At 35.4% G+C, this 19,491-nt stretch overlaps 1 protein-coding gene across 1 annotated transcript in view; it reads right to left on the reverse strand.

Moving 5' to 3' along the window:
* Nucleotides 1–19,491, reverse strand: part of LOC106078150 (uncharacterized) — a 49,553-nt gene that overhangs the window by 14,753 nt on the left and 15,309 nt on the right. Inside the window, exons 2-18 of the mRNA XM_013238910.2 lie at nucleotides 14,950–15,129; nucleotides 13,139–13,247; nucleotides 12,825–13,045; nucleotides 12,491–12,630; nucleotides 11,858–12,102; nucleotides 11,654–11,757; nucleotides 11,054–11,135; nucleotides 10,510–10,593; nucleotides 9,413–9,528; nucleotides 9,175–9,289; nucleotides 8,887–8,996; nucleotides 8,165–8,245; nucleotides 7,744–8,044; nucleotides 7,370–7,528; nucleotides 7,076–7,282; nucleotides 5,463–5,597; nucleotides 5,070–5,368 (exon numbers count right to left, since the gene is read on the reverse strand). Coding sequence (XP_013094364.2) covers nucleotides 5,070–5,368; nucleotides 5,463–5,597; nucleotides 7,076–7,282; nucleotides 7,370–7,528; nucleotides 7,744–8,044; nucleotides 8,165–8,245; nucleotides 8,887–8,996; nucleotides 9,175–9,289; nucleotides 9,413–9,528; nucleotides 10,510–10,593; nucleotides 11,054–11,135; nucleotides 11,654–11,757; nucleotides 11,858–12,102; nucleotides 12,491–12,630; nucleotides 12,825–13,045; nucleotides 13,139–13,247; nucleotides 14,950–15,044 — 2,603 coding nt within the window. The 5' untranslated portion in view covers nucleotides 15,045–15,129. The remainder of the gene's footprint in view (nucleotides 1–5,069; nucleotides 5,369–5,462; nucleotides 5,598–7,075; nucleotides 7,283–7,369; nucleotides 7,529–7,743; nucleotides 8,045–8,164; nucleotides 8,246–8,886; nucleotides 8,997–9,174; nucleotides 9,290–9,412; nucleotides 9,529–10,509; nucleotides 10,594–11,053; nucleotides 11,136–11,653; nucleotides 11,758–11,857; nucleotides 12,103–12,490; nucleotides 12,631–12,824; nucleotides 13,046–13,138; nucleotides 13,248–14,949; nucleotides 15,130–19,491) is intronic.

Consider the following 19,491-nt stretch of genomic DNA (forward strand, 5'->3'; position numbering starts at 1 on the left):
AGCGGTAGAAGCACTGAAGTACGACGTGAATCTGGAGTCGGCTTTGCCATAAAAACATCAATAGTATCCAAACAAGTTGGGCCTCCCAAAGGAATTAGTGATAGGCTCATGACCCTAAAGCTGCCTTTACAAAACGGAAAGAAACATATTTCCATTGTTAGCTGTTACGCACCCACCATGACCAACCCAGATGATGTCATAGCAAAGTTTTACGAAGAACTAAACTCCACCTTACTTGATATTCCAAAAACAGAAAAGCTACTCATTCTCGGTGACTTCAACGCAAGAGTCGGCTCTGACCATCACATCTGGAAAGGAGTCCTAGGCAAATTTGGGATAGGTCAATGCAACAGCAACGGATTATTACTACTCCAGACCTGTGCTGAACACAAGCTGCTCATATCGAACACAATATTCAGTCTTCCAATAAGAAAGCGAACTTCCTAGATGCATCCCCGCTCAAGACACTAGCACCTCATAGATTACGTCATCACCAGACAATCTGACCGTCAGGACATTCGTGTCACCAAATCTTGCTGTGGTGCAGAATGTGGAACAGACCACCACCTCATCATCACAAAACTAAACATTCGTATCCAACCAAAAGACGTCAGCAAAAATCAAAACCCCCAAAAAGGCTGAACACGGCCAGCTTAGCAGATGACAAAACTGAAAAGTCGCTTGCAGATGCAATAGAGAACTGCCTCAAGTCCACCCTTCTAACTGAATCAAATGTAGATAAAAGCTGGGAATGCTTCAAAGAAGCTATCTATAGCACAGCATTAAACATACTCGGTCCTATGGAGAGAAAGCATCAGGACTGGTTTGATGAAAACAGTACTGAGATCAGAAAACTATTAGACGAAAAGCACAAGCTCCACAAATAGTGTCTGAACAACCCAAACTCCCAGTCCACTAAAGATGCATTCACTAACATCCGCAAAAATGTGCAAAAACAGCTACGCCAAATGCAAGATACCTGGCTTAGCAAGAAAGTGGAAACAATACAGGAATTTGCTGACAAGCACGATATGAAGAACTTCTACCATGCCATAAACGAAATCTATGGACCCACAAAGTCAGGCTCATCCCCTCTATTAAATGCTGATGGGACAATCCTATTGACAGATAAGGAAGAAATCCTAAAACGCTGGGCAGAGCACTTCGAAAAGGTTCTCAATACACCTTCCATCATAAATGAAGCGGCCATAGACAGGCTACAGCAAATACCAATAAATGAAAAAATGGATGACCCCCCTACGCTAAAGGAAACCGATCTTGCCATTCAACAGCTCGCAAGCGGAAAAGCCCCAGGAGCTGACTCCATTCCCGCAGAGTTCTACAAAAAAGGTGGATTAGCCCTGATTGAAAGACTTCATAAGCTCTTCTTAATTATGTGGGAAAAAGAGTCAATACCACAAGACTTTAAAGATGCCACAATTGTTCATTTATACAAGCGAAAAGGAAACCGCCAGATCTGCGACAACCACAGAGGAATATCTCTTCTCTCTATTGCTGGGAAAATCCTTGCACGCATCCTACTAAATCGGCTCATGCAACACATATAATATGGTCTACTACAAGAAAGCCAGTGCGGTTTCAGAAAAGAGCGTGGAACCATTGACATGATCTTTGCAGCAAGGCAGCTCCAGGAAAAATGCCAAGAACAAAATGCTGACCTGTTCTCAATATATGTCGACTTAACAAAGGCATTCGACACTGTTAGCAGAGAAGGACTCTGGAAGATCATGTCAAAGTATGGCTGTCCACAAAAATTCATAACTATTTCATGATGGCATGAAGGCTCGTGTCCAAGAAAGTGGAGAACCATCAGAGCCCTTCAAAGTATCAAATGGGGTAAAACAAGGCTGTGTCCTAGAACCTACACTGGGTATCATGTTCTCCGCTATGACAGATGCATTCACAAATAGAGAAAACAACGGGATAAATATATCATACAGATTTGATGGTGGCCTATTCAACCCGAGGCGGCTTAAAGCAAAATCAAAAACAAATGCAGCAGCAATCAGAGACTTGCTATTTGCTGACGACTGTGCCCTAAATGCCTGCTCTGAAAACGATCTGCAGAGCATCATCAGTGACTTCTCAAGAGCTTGCTCAGACTTTGGCCTTACCATCAATACGAACAAGACTGAAGTCTTATGTCTACCTGCTCCTGGGAAAGCCTACTCGGATCCAAGCATTACTATAAATGGACAGGATATAAACGCAGTGGACAAATTCACATATCTTGGCAGCACACTCTCCAGAAATGGAAAAATCGATAGTGAAATCGACATGCATATCGCCAAGGCCAGTGCATCCTATGGCAGACTGTCTACAAATGTCTGGAACAGACGTGGTATCACCACAAACACCAAGCTAGGGGTCTATAGAGCCGTCATCCTCCCTACATTGCTCTATGCCTCAGAAACATGGACAGTGTACAGTAAACATGCAAAGAAACTAAACCACTTCCACATGACGTCTGAGAAAAATACTAAATGTCAAATGGCAAGACAAAATACCAGATACAGAAGTCCTTCGAAGAGCGTGTCTGCAAAGCATCCACACAATCCTGATGCAGTCCCAGCTGCGATGGGCAGGTCACGTCTACAGAATGGAAGACCACCACATCCCTAAACGACTCTTGTATGGCCAACTAAGCAAAGGAAAGCGCTCGCAAGGTGGGCAAAGAAAGCGCTTCAGGGACACCCTCAAAGCTTCTCTGAAGGCGTTCAGCATAGACCCAGGCACCTGGGAGACAGAGGCACATGACAGAGCATCATGGCGTCGCGCTGTGAAAACTGGCGCACAGGTTGCTGAGGAAAAAAGAACAACGCTGGTAGAAAAAAAACGCCAGAAAAGAAAAGCAAGACAAACGACACTAGCTCCAGCTGGAATAACCTGCCCAGTGTGCGGCCGAACATTCCGGGCCAACATAGGTCTCACCAGCCACATGAGGAGGCATAAAACCCCAATGCAAAGCCCTCAGCCCCCTGGATGACAAAGTGGTCATCATCGAACCACGATGGACGAACTATATACATTAGATGTAAATAGTATAATATAATTAAAACTAAGAATACTTGTAGTCCTATATCTTAATTATGCCCTATGAAATTAATAGTTATAACTCTATATGATGAATTCCATTGCCTTAACTAGATCAAATGGTTGGAAAAAAAATAAATATAGATCTAGGTCTACATATTGAGTCTAATAGTAATTATAGATCTATATTACAGAAATAGATCTAGATTTACTTACTATAACAGTACAAATATTCTAGAAGTTAAAGAATTTATTCTATTCACTACGGATGGCTGCCTGCGCGCTAGACTGTCATTTAAATTTATCAAACCCTGCCCCTTTGTCCTGCAGGAGGTTTGGACTAGGAAGTAAACTATCTTCAACTCTGAAGGAACATCCGAAACATGTAAAACATTTTACAAACCAACATTTTACAAACACTAAATAGCAGCGCCAGACTTAACCATTGTGACCGAGAAGTCATGGAAAGAGATTTATTAATCTATGTATGTATGACCATTGAGGGGCCCTATGCGAAATGGATTTCGCGGGGCCAAGTTTGGGTAGGGAAGCGGATAATAAGTGAAATTTAAGAGTTAGTATTAGAAAATAAATTCATCTATGCATTTCATTCATTCTTTACTACGTACAGAATTACTTTATGAGCCTTGCGTGTAGCAAAGTCATACAGTATATCATAATAATTCTGTTTCATACATTGATCACGCTTAATAGCAAGAATTACCAAATGTTTCAATCTATCTTTGAGAATTGTTGACCTCAAGTAATACTTCATTAGTTTGAGGCGCGAGAAGCTTCTTTCACCAGATTACACAATTACGAATGATGCATAATGCCACGCGTACGATTGGCGTTTTCCATATTGAATGACACCCCAAAATGACAATTTTTGTGAATATATTTCCATATATTTTAAGGACTTTTTCATATATTTTGCCATTTCTGGAGATTTCCAGCAGCTCCTGGTAAATGGACAGGAGGGCGCGGGAAATCTGGCTAAAAAAAAAACAGTCTAAGAATATAATTATAAGAATAATATAGAGAGACTTAAGTCTTAAGACTAGATCTAAATAAAAGATTTAAAAGACTAACTAATCTAGCTAGACTAGATGATCATGATGTAGACCCAGACCATTGTCAGGAAAGAAAGGATTTTAATGGAGCGTTTGGCCTATTTGCGCTTACTAGATTCTAAGAATAGATCTAGTATCTAGACTACTAGATAGTCTAAATCTAATTTATCTCAACCATATCTTCGTAATTCTCTCTATATTTTTCATTTGGCATTCAGTATTTTCATTTTGCATTATTAATAAATAATGAAAATAACAGAGATTTTTTTTGTTGGAATTCAGACTTGGCAAAACAAAAAAATGGTGAATGCGGACGGTAGGCATGTCTGCCTTCCGTTTAGAATGGTCATTTGTTATGCAATGTATGTTAACTATTGGGGAAAAATTGTTCTGATTAAGTTAAAGATGAACAGCAATTCTAGTCTATCATCACAAATGATCTTAGTCTATCATCACAAACACAGACAAGAAAACTGAGAACTAGTAAAGATTCTTTGTGATCAGCTAGTTGGGAAAGCAAAAGACACTTTTCTCTGACTTTGGATGACAATAAAGATTTTTCTTAAACTGCATATCTGCTGATTTAATAAAACATAACACAACTACGATAGATGATCTGTCTACAATTTGGAATATAGGTTTGGCATGGGATACTTTGCTACACATTTCTACAATTGGGTACCATAAATATCTTATGCTCCAACAGTAGCATCAATGAAAATTAGTGTTTGCATTTTGTATGTTATGTACAACCCACCATTAGGTTTTAACAATTTATGTGGACCATCAAATCTTAATGAAAAAGGTTGCTGCCCCTGTATTAGAAAGTTACATGTACTACTGAAAAGGAAGCACACAATAAATATACGTATGTATATAAATATATATATAAATGTATATGATGATTCTTTCAATATGAAAATTAAATACACATATATTCACCTTCGCTTCCTTTTTCCAGATTTCCTAACAGGCTTGTGGGGATGAATTTCCTCCTTTGCAGCCTTTGTTATCTCAGGTATGGTCACTGTTGTTGTAGTGGAGGATTGACAGGAAGTCATACTAGTACTACTCATTATATTGATGGGGCTTTCAGGCTTTGCTTCAGTGCCAGCATCTAATGATTTAACATCTGTTGGTTCATCAACATGTGTCTCTGATTTCAATTCTAGTTCCACTGAACTTTCTTGTGAACCTGAGCGGGAATGAATAGTACTGCTACCTAAATGGCCCTCATGCTCCTTTAAAAAAAAAAAGAAAAGAACAGGTTTTAAATGAAATAAAGGCAAAATGAAATTTTCATAGTTTTTATTGATATATTTTTTTTATTATTACCTTTTTAGGCTTTACATCCAGACATTTTTTAGTGCCAGTTTCTCCTCTTGCTAAGGCTTCTTTGCGTCTTTCCTCCCTCCTTTCCATTTTTTCAAATGCTTTCATTATAGCATCAAGTTTTCTTTCTTCTCTAGTCTGGAACAACAAAAATATTGCATGCTCTCATTTTAATATTTATTAAGTGTGAGAATAGTGAAAATTTAAAAAAAAAAAAAAAAAAATTGTATTTGTACACATCAAAGAATTTTTTTCCCTTATGTGGCTGTTCGTACAATATAAAAAAAAACTCTGCCTAAAATCTTTAAGAACCAAAAATATTTTGCAAATACCTGGTATCAAGGTTACGCGGCGTTCCAGTACCACCTCATCGTGGTCGCCGCGTGAACACTCCGCTCTTTGGGAGTGGCCAAGGGTACTGGTTGCTTGCCTCTGATGAATGGGCAGCCGGCAAGTGTAAAAGGAACTCAAAGGGGTTATGTCCAGCCCCCCCCCCCCCCCCCGTGGGGCCCCAGGGCAACGGTTAGTAAGAGACTCACAGGTTCTCCGCAAAGCGGATAGCGCTGGACACCAACTCAACGGTTGGTGGGGTTCTCCTGGGACTCGGCTGATTCGCAGGTCTTTCTTTTGGCAATGACTGGACTGACTGGCGCGGCCTTAGCAGGCTGCATCGGGCGGACCGGTTGGCGTCCACGAGCTAGGCTCTATCTAGCCCGTTCCCTGGCACGCTAGTGGCGGAATCCGCCGCGACTAATGGCAACTCTGACACTGGGAATGTCAAGAAACATGCGCCGCCCCACTCCTGCCTTGCAGGAAACTTATATGCCAAACTGTGGCGGTGATTGCTTGGGCAGGTCTCTGCCTTGCCCTTAGTGGCGACACAAGTATAGGCCATGCACGCTGCTGCATTAGAGCAGTAACTAAGGCCGCCAACAGCCTTAACCATACAACCATGATAGGCACAGACACAGAAAAAAACGGGCACGAGCAGACCCGAACAGGCTCCATGCGCTGGGTAGTGGGCGTCAGGCCTGGACACGAAAAGTCAGCTACTAGTCGCCCCGCGACCTCGATGAGGGGGAATTTGTCAGGTCGTGAAAAGTTAGCTAAAATTCCTCCATAGAGTCCTGGGAGGAATCCGACAGAGCATGTGGTGTCTGGCAGCGCATGCGTCACCCAGATCACGACGATCCATGGTGGCGACTGAGGAGGTCAGAGCAGTCAATAGTTGCGCAGTGCAGGACAGAACATTGTCCTATTGGGGCATACTTTGCCCGGTTCCGCACTAACTTTGACTCCCGATGCCGTCACTGTGGAGAGAGCGTCGAAACAGTGTCGCATGTCTTGTAAAATTGTCCCCAGCTCCGCGAGCTAAGGGGGGGACTTGCCTGTGCAGTCACTCGACTTGTATGGTAGCTATGAGGCACTACGCCGGATGGCTAAGTTTTTTGCCAGAGCACTACGGGAGGACTAGTCCTTCCTGCTCTGATTTTTCAATAGTTCATCTCAGGTATCAAGGTTATTCTTAATTCAAAGACCATGAAAAAATATATAATGGTGTAATCTTTCAAATATTTTTTTTCTTCACTATAACAGTTTAACCTATAAAAACTTACCATTTTTCTTGGACATTCAGCACCAGCATTAGAGTCGTCTGATTCATTTCCTGCAGCTAGTGCTGCAAGGGTAGGCAAATCATTTCGAACCTCCAAACTTTCTTCAGGATCCTCTTGGCTTTGTCTCCGACAGGATAGTCTTCTTTCTCTTTTTATTTCTTGATGATGATAATGGTGGTCTTTTCCTTCCTTGTCTTTTGTTTTAGTCTGCACATGAAAACAGCCAATTTGATTGAATTTCATGATAATAAATCTTTTTCTTTTTTAATGCTTAGACCACATGAAAGTTCTTACCTCTTTTATCTTAGAGTTTTTATCCTTACAAGGAACCAGTAACTTGGCCTCTGGTTTCTCTTCTTTGATAGATTCTTCAGATATCCGACTACCTCTACGAGACGATGTGGCTGATTTTGGATGAGGTGCAGGTGGTGGAGCAGGTGGAGGAGGTGCTTGCTATATTGTTATATAAACAAATGTAAGGAAACATAAAAATAAAATGTTTTAAAATAAGTATTAATTTCAAATGGTTTCAGCAATATAAGGGTAAAAGGTTTTTACTAATAATTTTATGCCAATTAAGAATAAGTGATAGTCATTGGTGAAAGCCATAGGTGAAATTCAATTTCTTATTTTAGGATGACCAGAATTTGAAAGTAAAATGTACTTACATGTAATAAATCTGGTACTTCAAGTTTAAGAGTTTTTGCTAAATCTGGCTGTTCGTCCAAAAGAGCAGATGCAGCCAGTAAGGTTGAGACATTTGATAGTTTAATTGGACTGCTAAGTTTTGGAGGTGGGCTTGTGGGTAAAGGAAGTTTGACTGGCAATGTTTTATTAGGTGAAGCCAATGTTTCATTAGGACTAGCCTGGATTGTGCTTGTGTTAGATGCTTCAAATAAGGAATTGGTTTCTACTTCAGTACCTGAAACTCGTCTTCTACGTTTAACAGTAGGATCTTTAGCTGATGACCTTTAAAATAAAATTCAATAAATAAATAAACTATCAATGTTATGCCAAAATACAAATAAAATAATTGCATCATTTATTTGAGCTTAACAGTTTAAATGTATATTTTACTTGAATACTTACTTATGGGCATTCCGAACTTTTTTCCAAAATCTGGATACAATGCAATTGTTTTTTATGCAAGCACATTCAACACAAAAGGAACTAAAGAAAAAAAAATGTAAGCAACAAAAATTAATGCATAAAAAATTTTTTGATTCAAAACTAGCCGGATATGGCCAAAGGCCTTAGTTTGTGTATCACTGATCTAATGCATTGGAATTAGATCTATGTCGAATATGGCTACATGTTTCCTAACACTATATTTTTCACATGAAAAGAAAAAAGAATATGAAAATGGGGTTTATCTGTTTAGCAGACATTCATAGCTAATATTAAATACTGTGAAAATGGGTTTACCCCATTTGTTAAAAAAGTTTTTTTCTTCAATAGAAATAAATGAAGGTATTTTTATGTAGAAATATTGCCTTCTTGTTGTGGGAGAGTCCTTGCAGTGATTTTAGGAACATTCATGCCAAATGTTATCAAGATTGGTCAAATGGTTTTGGTTCAATAAGTAACATTCATAATCCTTACAATGTGCATTATATAGAAGTAAAACAAACAAAAAAAAAATTAAAGAAATTCAGAGCAATTTCTTGAAAACTATAAATAACCTAATGTGATTTTCTTAAAAAAATCTAACAGTTCTTTTTTAAGTTTTTAAAAACTAAAGATTTGATGTGAGATTGCAGACAGAAGTTTGAGTAATGTGAAAGTCATCCATTTCATCAGCAATTACTTACCATTCTTGATAATTGTAATCAAAAGCAATGGTAATTTCTGAACCAACAACAATTTCTTTCTGTGAGACTATTACAAAATATACTTTTCCTTGCGCAAACAAGTGCTTGACCTAAAAAAATTGACATCTTTTGAAATACTAAGCCACATTTTTAATACTTTTCAAGAATTATATAAATAATAAATTATTTCACACAGAATACTAACATTTCAATATTAAAATAATTGTACTAAAATTTCAAAGATGTATTATTTAAATTTTTCAGTAAAAGTTCTTCAACAAAACTTACCTCAGAATTCGGAGTGCATGACCTTCTGATAAATCTGGCTTCATTTCCAAAAACTCTTGCATCAACACAAATATCAACGTCCAATTTGGAGTAAAAAAGAACAAATGGCTGTAACCTACAAAAAAAAAGTGTTTTTTTTATGATATAGACAATACAATTATTAATTTAAACATTTATTTTCAATTAAAAACAGAAGTTTGAAAAAATTGTGATAAATAAAATTAAAAGAAAATCTCACTTTTTAAATGAATTGACAAATGCATACTCTTGATCGTAATCATGTCTAAGCATGACTTTACCCTTGTACTCTATGATTACCTGACCAGCAGGAATTTCTTGTGTTGCTTTTAAACCCTAAGGAAACAAAGACACTTTAATAAAACTTGAAAAAAAGTAATTATCAGACCCTAAGAACAAATATAATAATTACATGTCAATAATGCACTTATAAAAACCATATTAATTGTTAGAATTTTATTAGCAAGGGTGTCATTCATTTTCCAAGTAAACCCTAAAATTTAACTTTACATAAACTTAGCAAATTTGCTATTAAGTGAGCTGGCTGAAATGTTCTTAATTAAAAAATTTGTGAAAAAAAATTGAACAATAAAAATTGATTTGCATATTTACTCGCCATAAAACAATGGTCACTGTAATACAAATCAAACAAAGGTACAAAAAACAAAAAAACAACAACCCAATAATGTAAAATTCTAGGAAAAAAAAAATGTATATACGTATATAAATTACAATAGATCACACTAATAGAAAATACACATGAGATATTAAAAAGATACCCTTTAAAAAACACATTACTTATGCAGAAAAAACAGAAACCATCACAAACTGCATGTGTCATGAAGGTAATCAGCTTTTAAAAGTGAAAATTAGATTGCACAGGTATCACTAAGTTTTATAGGAAGAAGCATGAGTAAGTGGAAAAGTAAAATGAGTGTTATATATCTTGAAATTCAAATGACAAGAGACATAGCTGGTGAAAAGGAAGGCAACAGAAAAGCAATGTCCACATAAGTTGTTAACAATTTCTGTAACAAGTGGTTGTGGAAACTAAAGGCAGTCATTTTCCTATTTTCTTTACAACTACAACACTCCTGATCTGCATCATCTTAAACAGCTAGTCAAGCATCCATGAAACAGTATTATATGTGAAAATAAATAATATCTATGTGAATCAATTTATAAGTTTTTGATTTTAGTCTACAAATGTAAACAATACAGAATTTTGGATCCTTCAAAGCACAAAGATTACTGAATAAACTATTAAATGATATTAATTAGACTAATATCAAACAATTTCAGATTTTAAAAAATTACCTTTCTATTTTTTTTGACGTCTGCTACTGTTGTACATGTGTGATGTGTTAACACATGCTCTGGCAGTAAAGAGGAAACATCCAACTAAAATAAAAAGTAACAACCAATTTATTATTAAAAAGTAATTAAAATATAACTTTCTTTTACTTAAAACAACAAAAAATCAAGCATATTTAAAAAAAAAAAAAAATTCAATATTAAAATATGTCTAAGGGGCAAACTTTAACATGAAATGGAACAGGGGCAGATGACAAGTACAGTATTTTAAGTATTTGATCATCATTTTGACAAGGAAATACAAAATGCTTAGTTCAGGCCACCTTGGTTGACAATAGACAACGATGAATAGGATGATGAATAAGATAGGTGCTAACTACAGATCACTATCTTTTACCTGAATAAAACAGAATTTATTCTAAGGATCTCAAAAACTTATTGACTAGTACAACAAAAATCATTACAATGTTCAGTAAAAGAACAAAACAAAGATAATATTCTCAGTATTCTGTTTAGAAAATTTTTATCAGCCATATCAATTACTGACCACATTAGAATTACTGACTAACTCCTTTACAGCTGCACTATACTGGTTTTCATTAGCATGTTCATATGAATCAGTCCATGGGCTGCCAAAATAAAAAAAAATTGTTTAGATTATTCATATCTTTTTATTTTCATAAAACAAATCCTAATATTCTTTTATATTCATTTATTTAATGAACAACTAATGATGTTAAAATATTGTAACTGACAAAAAAAGAATAATAAAAATGAAAACTTCAATAACACTGTTGGTTTTTTGTCACTTATTTTTTTTAAATAAGATCCTTTCATTGACTCTGTTGCTATTATAATTATATAATTATAATAATTGTGCAAAGACTAAGCTATACATAATTGTTTATTTTTTATCAATTTAAAGTAGGCCTATACAGTTTACTAGAGATGCTTGATGCTGTTTCTCTTAATGTTAGTCATAACTAATGTGGATGATTAACTTTTTCCCACAAAACACAATATAAAAGTTGTAAAATGCTAAAGAGTAAAGCGCATGTTGTTGAATGCGAGTGAAGGAATGAAATAATTAAGACATCTATTTTAATCATAATTTTATTTTATACAGTATTAAAATGTTACATCATACCTTTGACTACTATTCCACGGATCAGCATTCAACTGCTCTACCGTTAACAATGGCCTATTTTTTATTTTCCCTATTTTGATCTTCTGTTGGCCTTGCTTAAACAACTTGAAAAAAAAAGTTCAAATATGTTAACATCCTTAAACAAAAAAAAATGTATATATTATTATTTATATTTAACTTTAAAAAAAAAAAAAATACATTTACTTTCTTAGGCTTTGAAGCTTTTATGTTCTCTTTCTCTTTTTTCCCAGGCTTCTTTATCTTTTTCTGTTCAAGTGTTTTTCCAATTTTTAATTTTAATGGTGGTTTATCTTTTACCTTCGTAGTGCGCTTGTGTTTTAGACCTTTTTTTTTGGTAGAAGGAAGTTTCTTTCCCATCGAAGCTAGGGCATTGGCTGCTTCTTCAGGATCTGTATCAGTTGCACTTGAATCTGACAAAACATTACGAGCTAAAAGAAAACAAAGTATAATATTAAAAAGATAAATAATACTTTTAAAAATGTAAATAGCACAATAATTATCAACTGCAAATTATTATTAGAGCAACAAAGTATAATTTTAAAAGATAATAATTAATGATTTAAAAAATTTTATAAATTAATTGCAAAAAATAACATAATAATTATAATAGATAAATATAATAATTTGACTACAATACAGTCAAAGTTAATATTGAAATTGATTACAATATTATTGAATTACACAATCTAAGAGGTGTAGATGTGGATTTCAGTTTTCCTAGTAAGGTACATTAGTTCTTAAAGAATACAGAAACATGATTACACAATGATGTATATACATCGAGTAATAAGAAAAATTTTTTTTAGCAAACATTACCAGCTAATTCTTCTCTTTTTCTTTTCTGTAAGGCTTTAGCTTTGATGGCATCAAGAGTTCTGGGCTGACATATCTCACAAAAGTAACTTTCAGGGATATTATTTCTATCTACTCCCATGCAGTCTATGTGCTGCCACACACTGAAATACATATTATTTTATATTCATTCTTGTACAATAAAATTATCATTTTTTTATGCATATATATATATATATATATATATATATATATATATATATATATATATATATATATATATATATATATATATATATATATATATAGCATTATTTCTACAAGAAACATCTTCCCAGCATTAAAAGGACTTTGTTACCTGCACTTGTCACAACAAATCATGTAACCATCATCATGGAGGTAACCACATATGCAACGTGTAACACTGTCTTCCACAACCTCCTCTGCCACAGAGACAAGAGGAGTTGTCTTAACCTCTTCTTCCATTTGCACAATGCCATTGACTTGTAAAGGTGACGGGGGCCTGGGAGAAATTGGTCTTGGTGGTGATGGCGGAGGAGGCATGCCATAATTATGATCCTATATAAAGAAAAATATTATAATTTTCTTGCAGGTTTTATTTATCCTTATAGGTATACTGTTATATTAATAATTGGTTGAAATATTCATTACCTGGTATGGCAGACCAAAACAGCTGAAGCTATTAAGAGATTGCGTACTGGAAGGAGGCAGAGGTCTTTGATAAGTATGTTCAGGTAGTGGAATGTCAAGAACATCAGCGCTGAAATAAATGTCAATTCTTTTAAGCAAAAGCATTAATAAAAATAATTGTTAGAAATTTATAATTATGTTTGAGCATTACACTGTATATAAATTATTGACATATTTTTTTCATGCTCAATATGTTTGAGAATCATATTCATCGACATTCTTGCAGTTGTAATCAAGCAATTTATAAAAATTTAAAAACATAATAAAAATCACAAAACCAAATATCTTTTCTTTTCTTTTTTAAAATTTGTTTTACATTTGAGTCTAAAATTAGTATAATTAGCTTCAAATTACTTATTTCCATGGCCAGATTTTTTTCTTTCAAATATATAATAAGCAAAAAATGTTCAGCCAAAAAAAAAAAAAAAAAAAAGGTTTTGGAGATGAAAAATAAACACCTGTTACTGCCTTAGAATGCAATTTGCCTAAACCACTAATCACTAGAAACTTACCTTTCCCCCCCTAAAATATATGTGAATAGGTTGAGCGTTTGGCACATGCACAAGAAACAGATTTTTGCAACTCAACAATCGTTATATATATAGGGCATTGAGAAATGCTTTAAAGAGAGAAAAACTCCCTGAAATCTGTCTAGCAATAGACAAAAATTAAGAAAAACAAAAATTTGTTGTGATTACAATAAAAACAACAACAAATACATTCCCATAAATAGAACAGACATAAGAAGTTCATTGAGTGACTATACAGATGTCTTGATCCTATTCATGTTTCTTAGTCAATGAGTAGTGTTATACAGTCTGACAGAGTAAGGAACGAACAAGTTTTTGTACCATTCGGTACAAGTTTTGATTGACAGAAGTCGCCGATTCACGATGACTTGATGTAGATATGATGGAGTGAGTGGCTGTTGTCTTTCAAGATTTTCCCAACTACTTGAGATATTATCGCTCAAAAATTTCAATTAAATATGGTTGTTTTGCGCTTGTGGTTTTTGATGCTCTTTTTATAAGATTGTCTAAGCAGTGCAACAGTTTAGATGAAATATTGCCTTGCCAACAGGTTATTTCATATATTAGCAGATTTGTATAGGACAAATAGCAGCTGGGCAATTTTCTTTGACAGAATTTAAGGTGGTCTTCAAACGAAAGCTTGTTGTCAACAATGACACCTAGATATTTGTATAAGTTAACTTGTATCAGTATATATATAGTTTATCTGTATTTTGTGTATCATTTGTTTGTTTCTTCTGAAATCTATTAGTTCTTTAGTTTTTGTGACATTCAGTTCTAAAAAGTGGTCAGTGCACCAGTTTCTAAAGTCTTCTATTGAGCTTTGATACTGAGTTACTTCTCCTGAAAAAAGACTTACTATGGCAGTATCATAAGGGAATTTTATGAATTCTCAATAGCTAAGGAAATAGATCACAGAATATCAGAAAAATACAATATAAGAATATGAGTTAATTAGACCAAACTGATAAGATGTTCTTTTTTTGTCACTTTCAATTACTTTTTTGCTAGTTTTCTCCTCAATGCCTATACAAAGTCTTGTCTTCTAGGTATCAACACTAAAAAGAAATGTCTTAGAAGGGCTAAATATTATTAATGGATATAATTTATACACACACTGAGTTTAGTTTGATAAAAATTTCAAAGATATGCTAATTTCTAATTACAAGAATTATTTAAAAGTTATGTTTAAAATAATTATCTTATAAGCTAGAGAAAGGAATGCTAAGAAAAAATAATTACTCAGTATATGACGATGATGCCTCATCTCCACTTCCATAATGCAACTCTTGACCACTGACAGACTTCACAGCACCAACTCGTAAAATTACACTCATCGCGAGGGTACAAGATGTAGATGTGGACTTTCTACATCCTCTGCTTTATTATCAATGAACTTTAACATTTCAGAATATAACAGCGCTTAAAGAAAGAAAAAAAAAAAAAGAAAGAAAGAAATGTTGTTTAACAATTTAAAAAATAATAATAAAAACATTTAAAATAGAAATAACTTAGTTGTGCCAAAAAAAAACCATACTTTAACTCTTTGGCTCCGCAACAACGCACAGGACGTTGATTTAAAAAAGGGGAAAAAAGTCGGACCAATGCTGGGGGCATCGGCTATTTAAAATTATTTTTTTCTTTTCTATTTCTCCAATTCATGTTTTTTATTGCTTAATTTTTTTATCTAGAATAGTTTCCCTTTGCTAAACATCCGGAATTTCCTTCATTTAACGTGTTTTTATTTTGTACAAAGTTTGTAAAGAGATGACATTTATTTTTTCTGTGTGCGTGTTTTTTTTAACATGGAGCTTCAACCAAGGCCATATAAACTTTGTAGATCTAAATATTTCTTTGATAAAGAAGTATAATAATTCAGATGACAGTGATTTTGTTTCATCTGATGGTGATATTGATAAATCTAATTATATAGATCTAGTAAATTAATTTATAGATCTAGAATCTAGGGCTAGGTCTAGTAATGATGAAGTTTATCAGCTGATGAAGCCTATAGGGAAGCAGATCTGAAAGTAAAGAGAAGCTGTCGGCAAGATAAACGGGACTGGATTGAGCAGAAGGGACAAGAGGCACAAGCAGCTGCAAGCAGAAATGACACAAAAATCCTCCATCGTATTGTCCGAGATCTCACTGGAGCAAAGGGTGGACATGGGGCACCAATAAAAGACAAGCAAGGCAAAACGAAAGAAGAACAGGATGCAAGATGGGTAGAGCACTTTAAAGAGACCCTTAACCAACTGTCGCCAGACCTAACTTACATATTCAAGGACCCATCTCCAGACAATGATCTCAAGGTCAAGACCAGACCCAATAACTGCTGAGGAGGTTACCATGGCCATTGCAGTGCTAAAGAATAACAAAGCACCAGGACTAGACATGATATCAGCAGAAATGCTAAAATATGGGGGACAGTGCATTGTTAACAGAATGACTGATCTCTTAAATATCTGTTGGCGAACTTCAAAAGTCCCAGAGGACTGGCAAAAGGCAGACTGCAACAACTGGAGGGGTATTACTCTCCGCTCTGTCCCAGGCAAAGTTTTCAGCACTGTTTTGTTGAGACGGCTTCAACAGTCTGTAGATAAAAGGCTCAGAGAAGAACAAGCAGGTTTCTGAAGAGCAGATCATGTACAGAGCAGATTTTCGTTTTACCAAATATCATAGGACAAAGTCTTGAGTACCAACAACAGCTAACGATCAGTTTCGTGGACTTCAAAAAAGCGTTTGATAGTGTCCACCGAGAGTCACTATGGAAAATAGTTAGAGAATACGGTATCCCAGAAAAATTCGTCCAGATCCTACGACACCTTTACAATCAGTCTAGTTGCTGCATTAAAACAGAAGAGGGAACAACAGAGTTTTTTACAATCGAGACAGGTGTGAGACAGGGGTGCATCTTATCTCCCTTCCTTTTCCTCCTAGCCATCAACTACATAATGAGGAGAGCAATGAACCAGACTGCCTTGGGTATTCCATGGCATGAACAACTCTGATTGACGGACTTGGACTTTGCTGATGATGTTGCACTACTCGGGGCTACAAATAAATGCATTCAAGAAATGACAGAGAGCCTAGACAGAGAGGCACCCAAAATTGGCCTCCACATAAACTTGGATAACACTAAAATTATGCGAGTGGGATATAAGGCAAAGGGTGTCCCCCGTCAGACTTGGCGAGTCAAAGCCTGAAGAGCTGGACAAGTTCATGTACCTTGGCAGCATCATAACAAATGATGGAGATGCTTACCATGATGTAGCGTGCCGAATAGGAAAGGCAGGGAGCATTTTCCAAAGGCTGCAGTCTATTTGGACTAGCCAAGCCATTGGCAGACATGCCTACCCCCAAGACCCAGAATGTGGAACACTCAGGTTGAAAATGTGGAATTTTGGGCCCCAATGTGGAACATACACGCATTTATGTTTGTACGCAATATAAATAAAACTTCAATTATATTACTTTAATAACAATACTAGTTTGCTGTTATAAATTTTATGTAAATAGTATAATATAATTAAAAGTAAGAAAACCTTTAATTCATAATTATGTCCTTTGCTTTTCTAGGGCTCTACTCTAGTCACTCTAGAAGTTGTCTCTAGTGCTAGATGTAAAATAATTTAAGAGTCTGTCTACTAGTAGTACTAGTCTAGGACTAGACCTACATCTAATCTAATAAAATAAATAAGTCCTCTAAGTCTAAGAACACAGATTATAATAATAATATTATAGATCTAAATATTTATGTCTAGATCTATGGACTTAATTGAGAACTAAATTTATTACATACGATAATGATGCATAGAATTCTAGAGATCTATCACCTTCTATGTCTATTTCTCTAGATACTAAGATAGATCTAGATTTAGTATCATCTATCTTTAATCTAGTTAAATCTAGTAATCTAGTGCTGGATCTAGATACTACTAATTTAGACTATGTAATAAGTAGATATATATATATAGCCTTATTTAGGCCTTAGCCTTACTGTGTCTAAGTTAATTAATTATATTTAGGTCTAGATCTCTAATAACCTATTTGAAAAAATATCCTTTTCTTAGACTTAGATTACTTAACTTAGTCTTTAAGTTTAGAAGCTAAGAAACCTAAGAAACCAGACTAGTCACGTTACTGTTAGAATAGCGCCTTTGTCTGGAAAAGAAAGGGATTTGAATGGAACATTAGGCTTATTAGCACTTTCTAGAGTCTAGATTCTAAGAATAGATCTAGTATCTAGACCTAGAGTACTAGATCTAGATCTATGTCTAGATCTAGCTCAACCATATCTTCGTAAATTTAGGACACACCGGGTCCGGGAGGAGATGAAATGTAAACAATAAACACAGACCTAGATATATGATATATTTTATTTTGCATTCCGTATTATTAATAAATAATGAAAAATCTGCTATTTTTTTTTGTGTCGGAATTCAGACTTGGCGGAACAAAAAATCGTGAATGCGGAACATATGAGCTTTTTAAATGCTTTTGCGGGACGGTTCCGCATAATGCGGGACTGTAGGCATGTCTGCATTGGACTCAAGACAAAAATACACCTTCTCAACACAATTGTCATTCCAACTGCTACATATGCATGTGAGACGTGGAAGTCATCTGTCAAAATTGAGAAAAGACTAAATGTGGCTCAACAGAGATGGCTGAGACGGATTTTGGGAGTCAGTTACACAGACCAGATCTCAAACAAGGAAATCCTATGCCGAACTGGGAGTCGAACACTTAGTGAGGTTGTGACTGAGCGTCGCATGAGGTTTGCGGGATATGTTCTACGTCAAAATGAATTACAAACACCAAGAGTTGCGATAACATGGAAGCCAAAACGAGGAAAGCGCAAACAGGGACGTCCTCGTATTACCTGGCGACACACCTTCATGGAGGACCTCAGAACAGTGGACACCAGGTGGGAGGAGGCTTCAGACATTGCCAGTGACAGATCATTATGGAGACAGCTTTCCGCCCAATGCGCCAAACGGTGCAGGAGGACCTAAGTCTAAGAAGCAGCTCCACCCCCAGCTAATGTTCAATGTAGATCTAGAAATAGTTTAGCTGTCTCTACATCATCTAGATCTAAATCTAATCAGATAGAGGTAGATCTCTAGATCTATCATCTAGGCACTGAAACAGATCAATTTCAGATTTGTTCCATCAAGAAATTGGGTTGTCAACCTAGACTTAGTCAGCACTGCATCTATTGAGCTGGAATGTTTTTTTTTTTTCATTGACAATCACATTGTTGATAGTCTTGTCAGCAAAATAAATAGCTATACTGACCATAGGATTAAATTGAACACCCCTGCTAGAATAAGATCCATTTTCAGAGAATGGAGACCTATAACTATAAAGAAAGACAGAGTATGTAAACACTGTAGGTCAGGGAGAACGGTTTATGTTTGCGCTGGATGGGAGTTGAACCCACACTTCATATTGACTGCTTCCATGAATATCGCAACTAGAAGGAATATTTATATACTAAGTACATGAAGAATTTAAGAAGAAAATATAATAAATATATATATGCTGTACAGTTGGACTAGTTTTAGGGTAAAAGTTTTTTGTTCCAAGAGTGTTGCTTTTTTTATGGGTGTTTTCATTAAAGTAGTGACATTGGATTATTAGTTCCAGTTTATTATTTTTTGCATCTATTGCTGTTTCTTCTATGGTGTTCTGTAAACAAATGGATAAAAATGAGAAAAAAAGCTATTTGGATTCAATTTGAACAATAAATTTCTTGTAACATGCACTTGGATGGATATT

This window comes from Biomphalaria glabrata, chromosome 4 (assembly GCF_947242115.1).
Source record: "Biomphalaria glabrata chromosome 4, xgBioGlab47.1, whole genome shotgun sequence".
Taxonomy (NCBI): domain Eukaryota; kingdom Metazoa; phylum Mollusca; class Gastropoda; family Planorbidae; genus Biomphalaria; species Biomphalaria glabrata.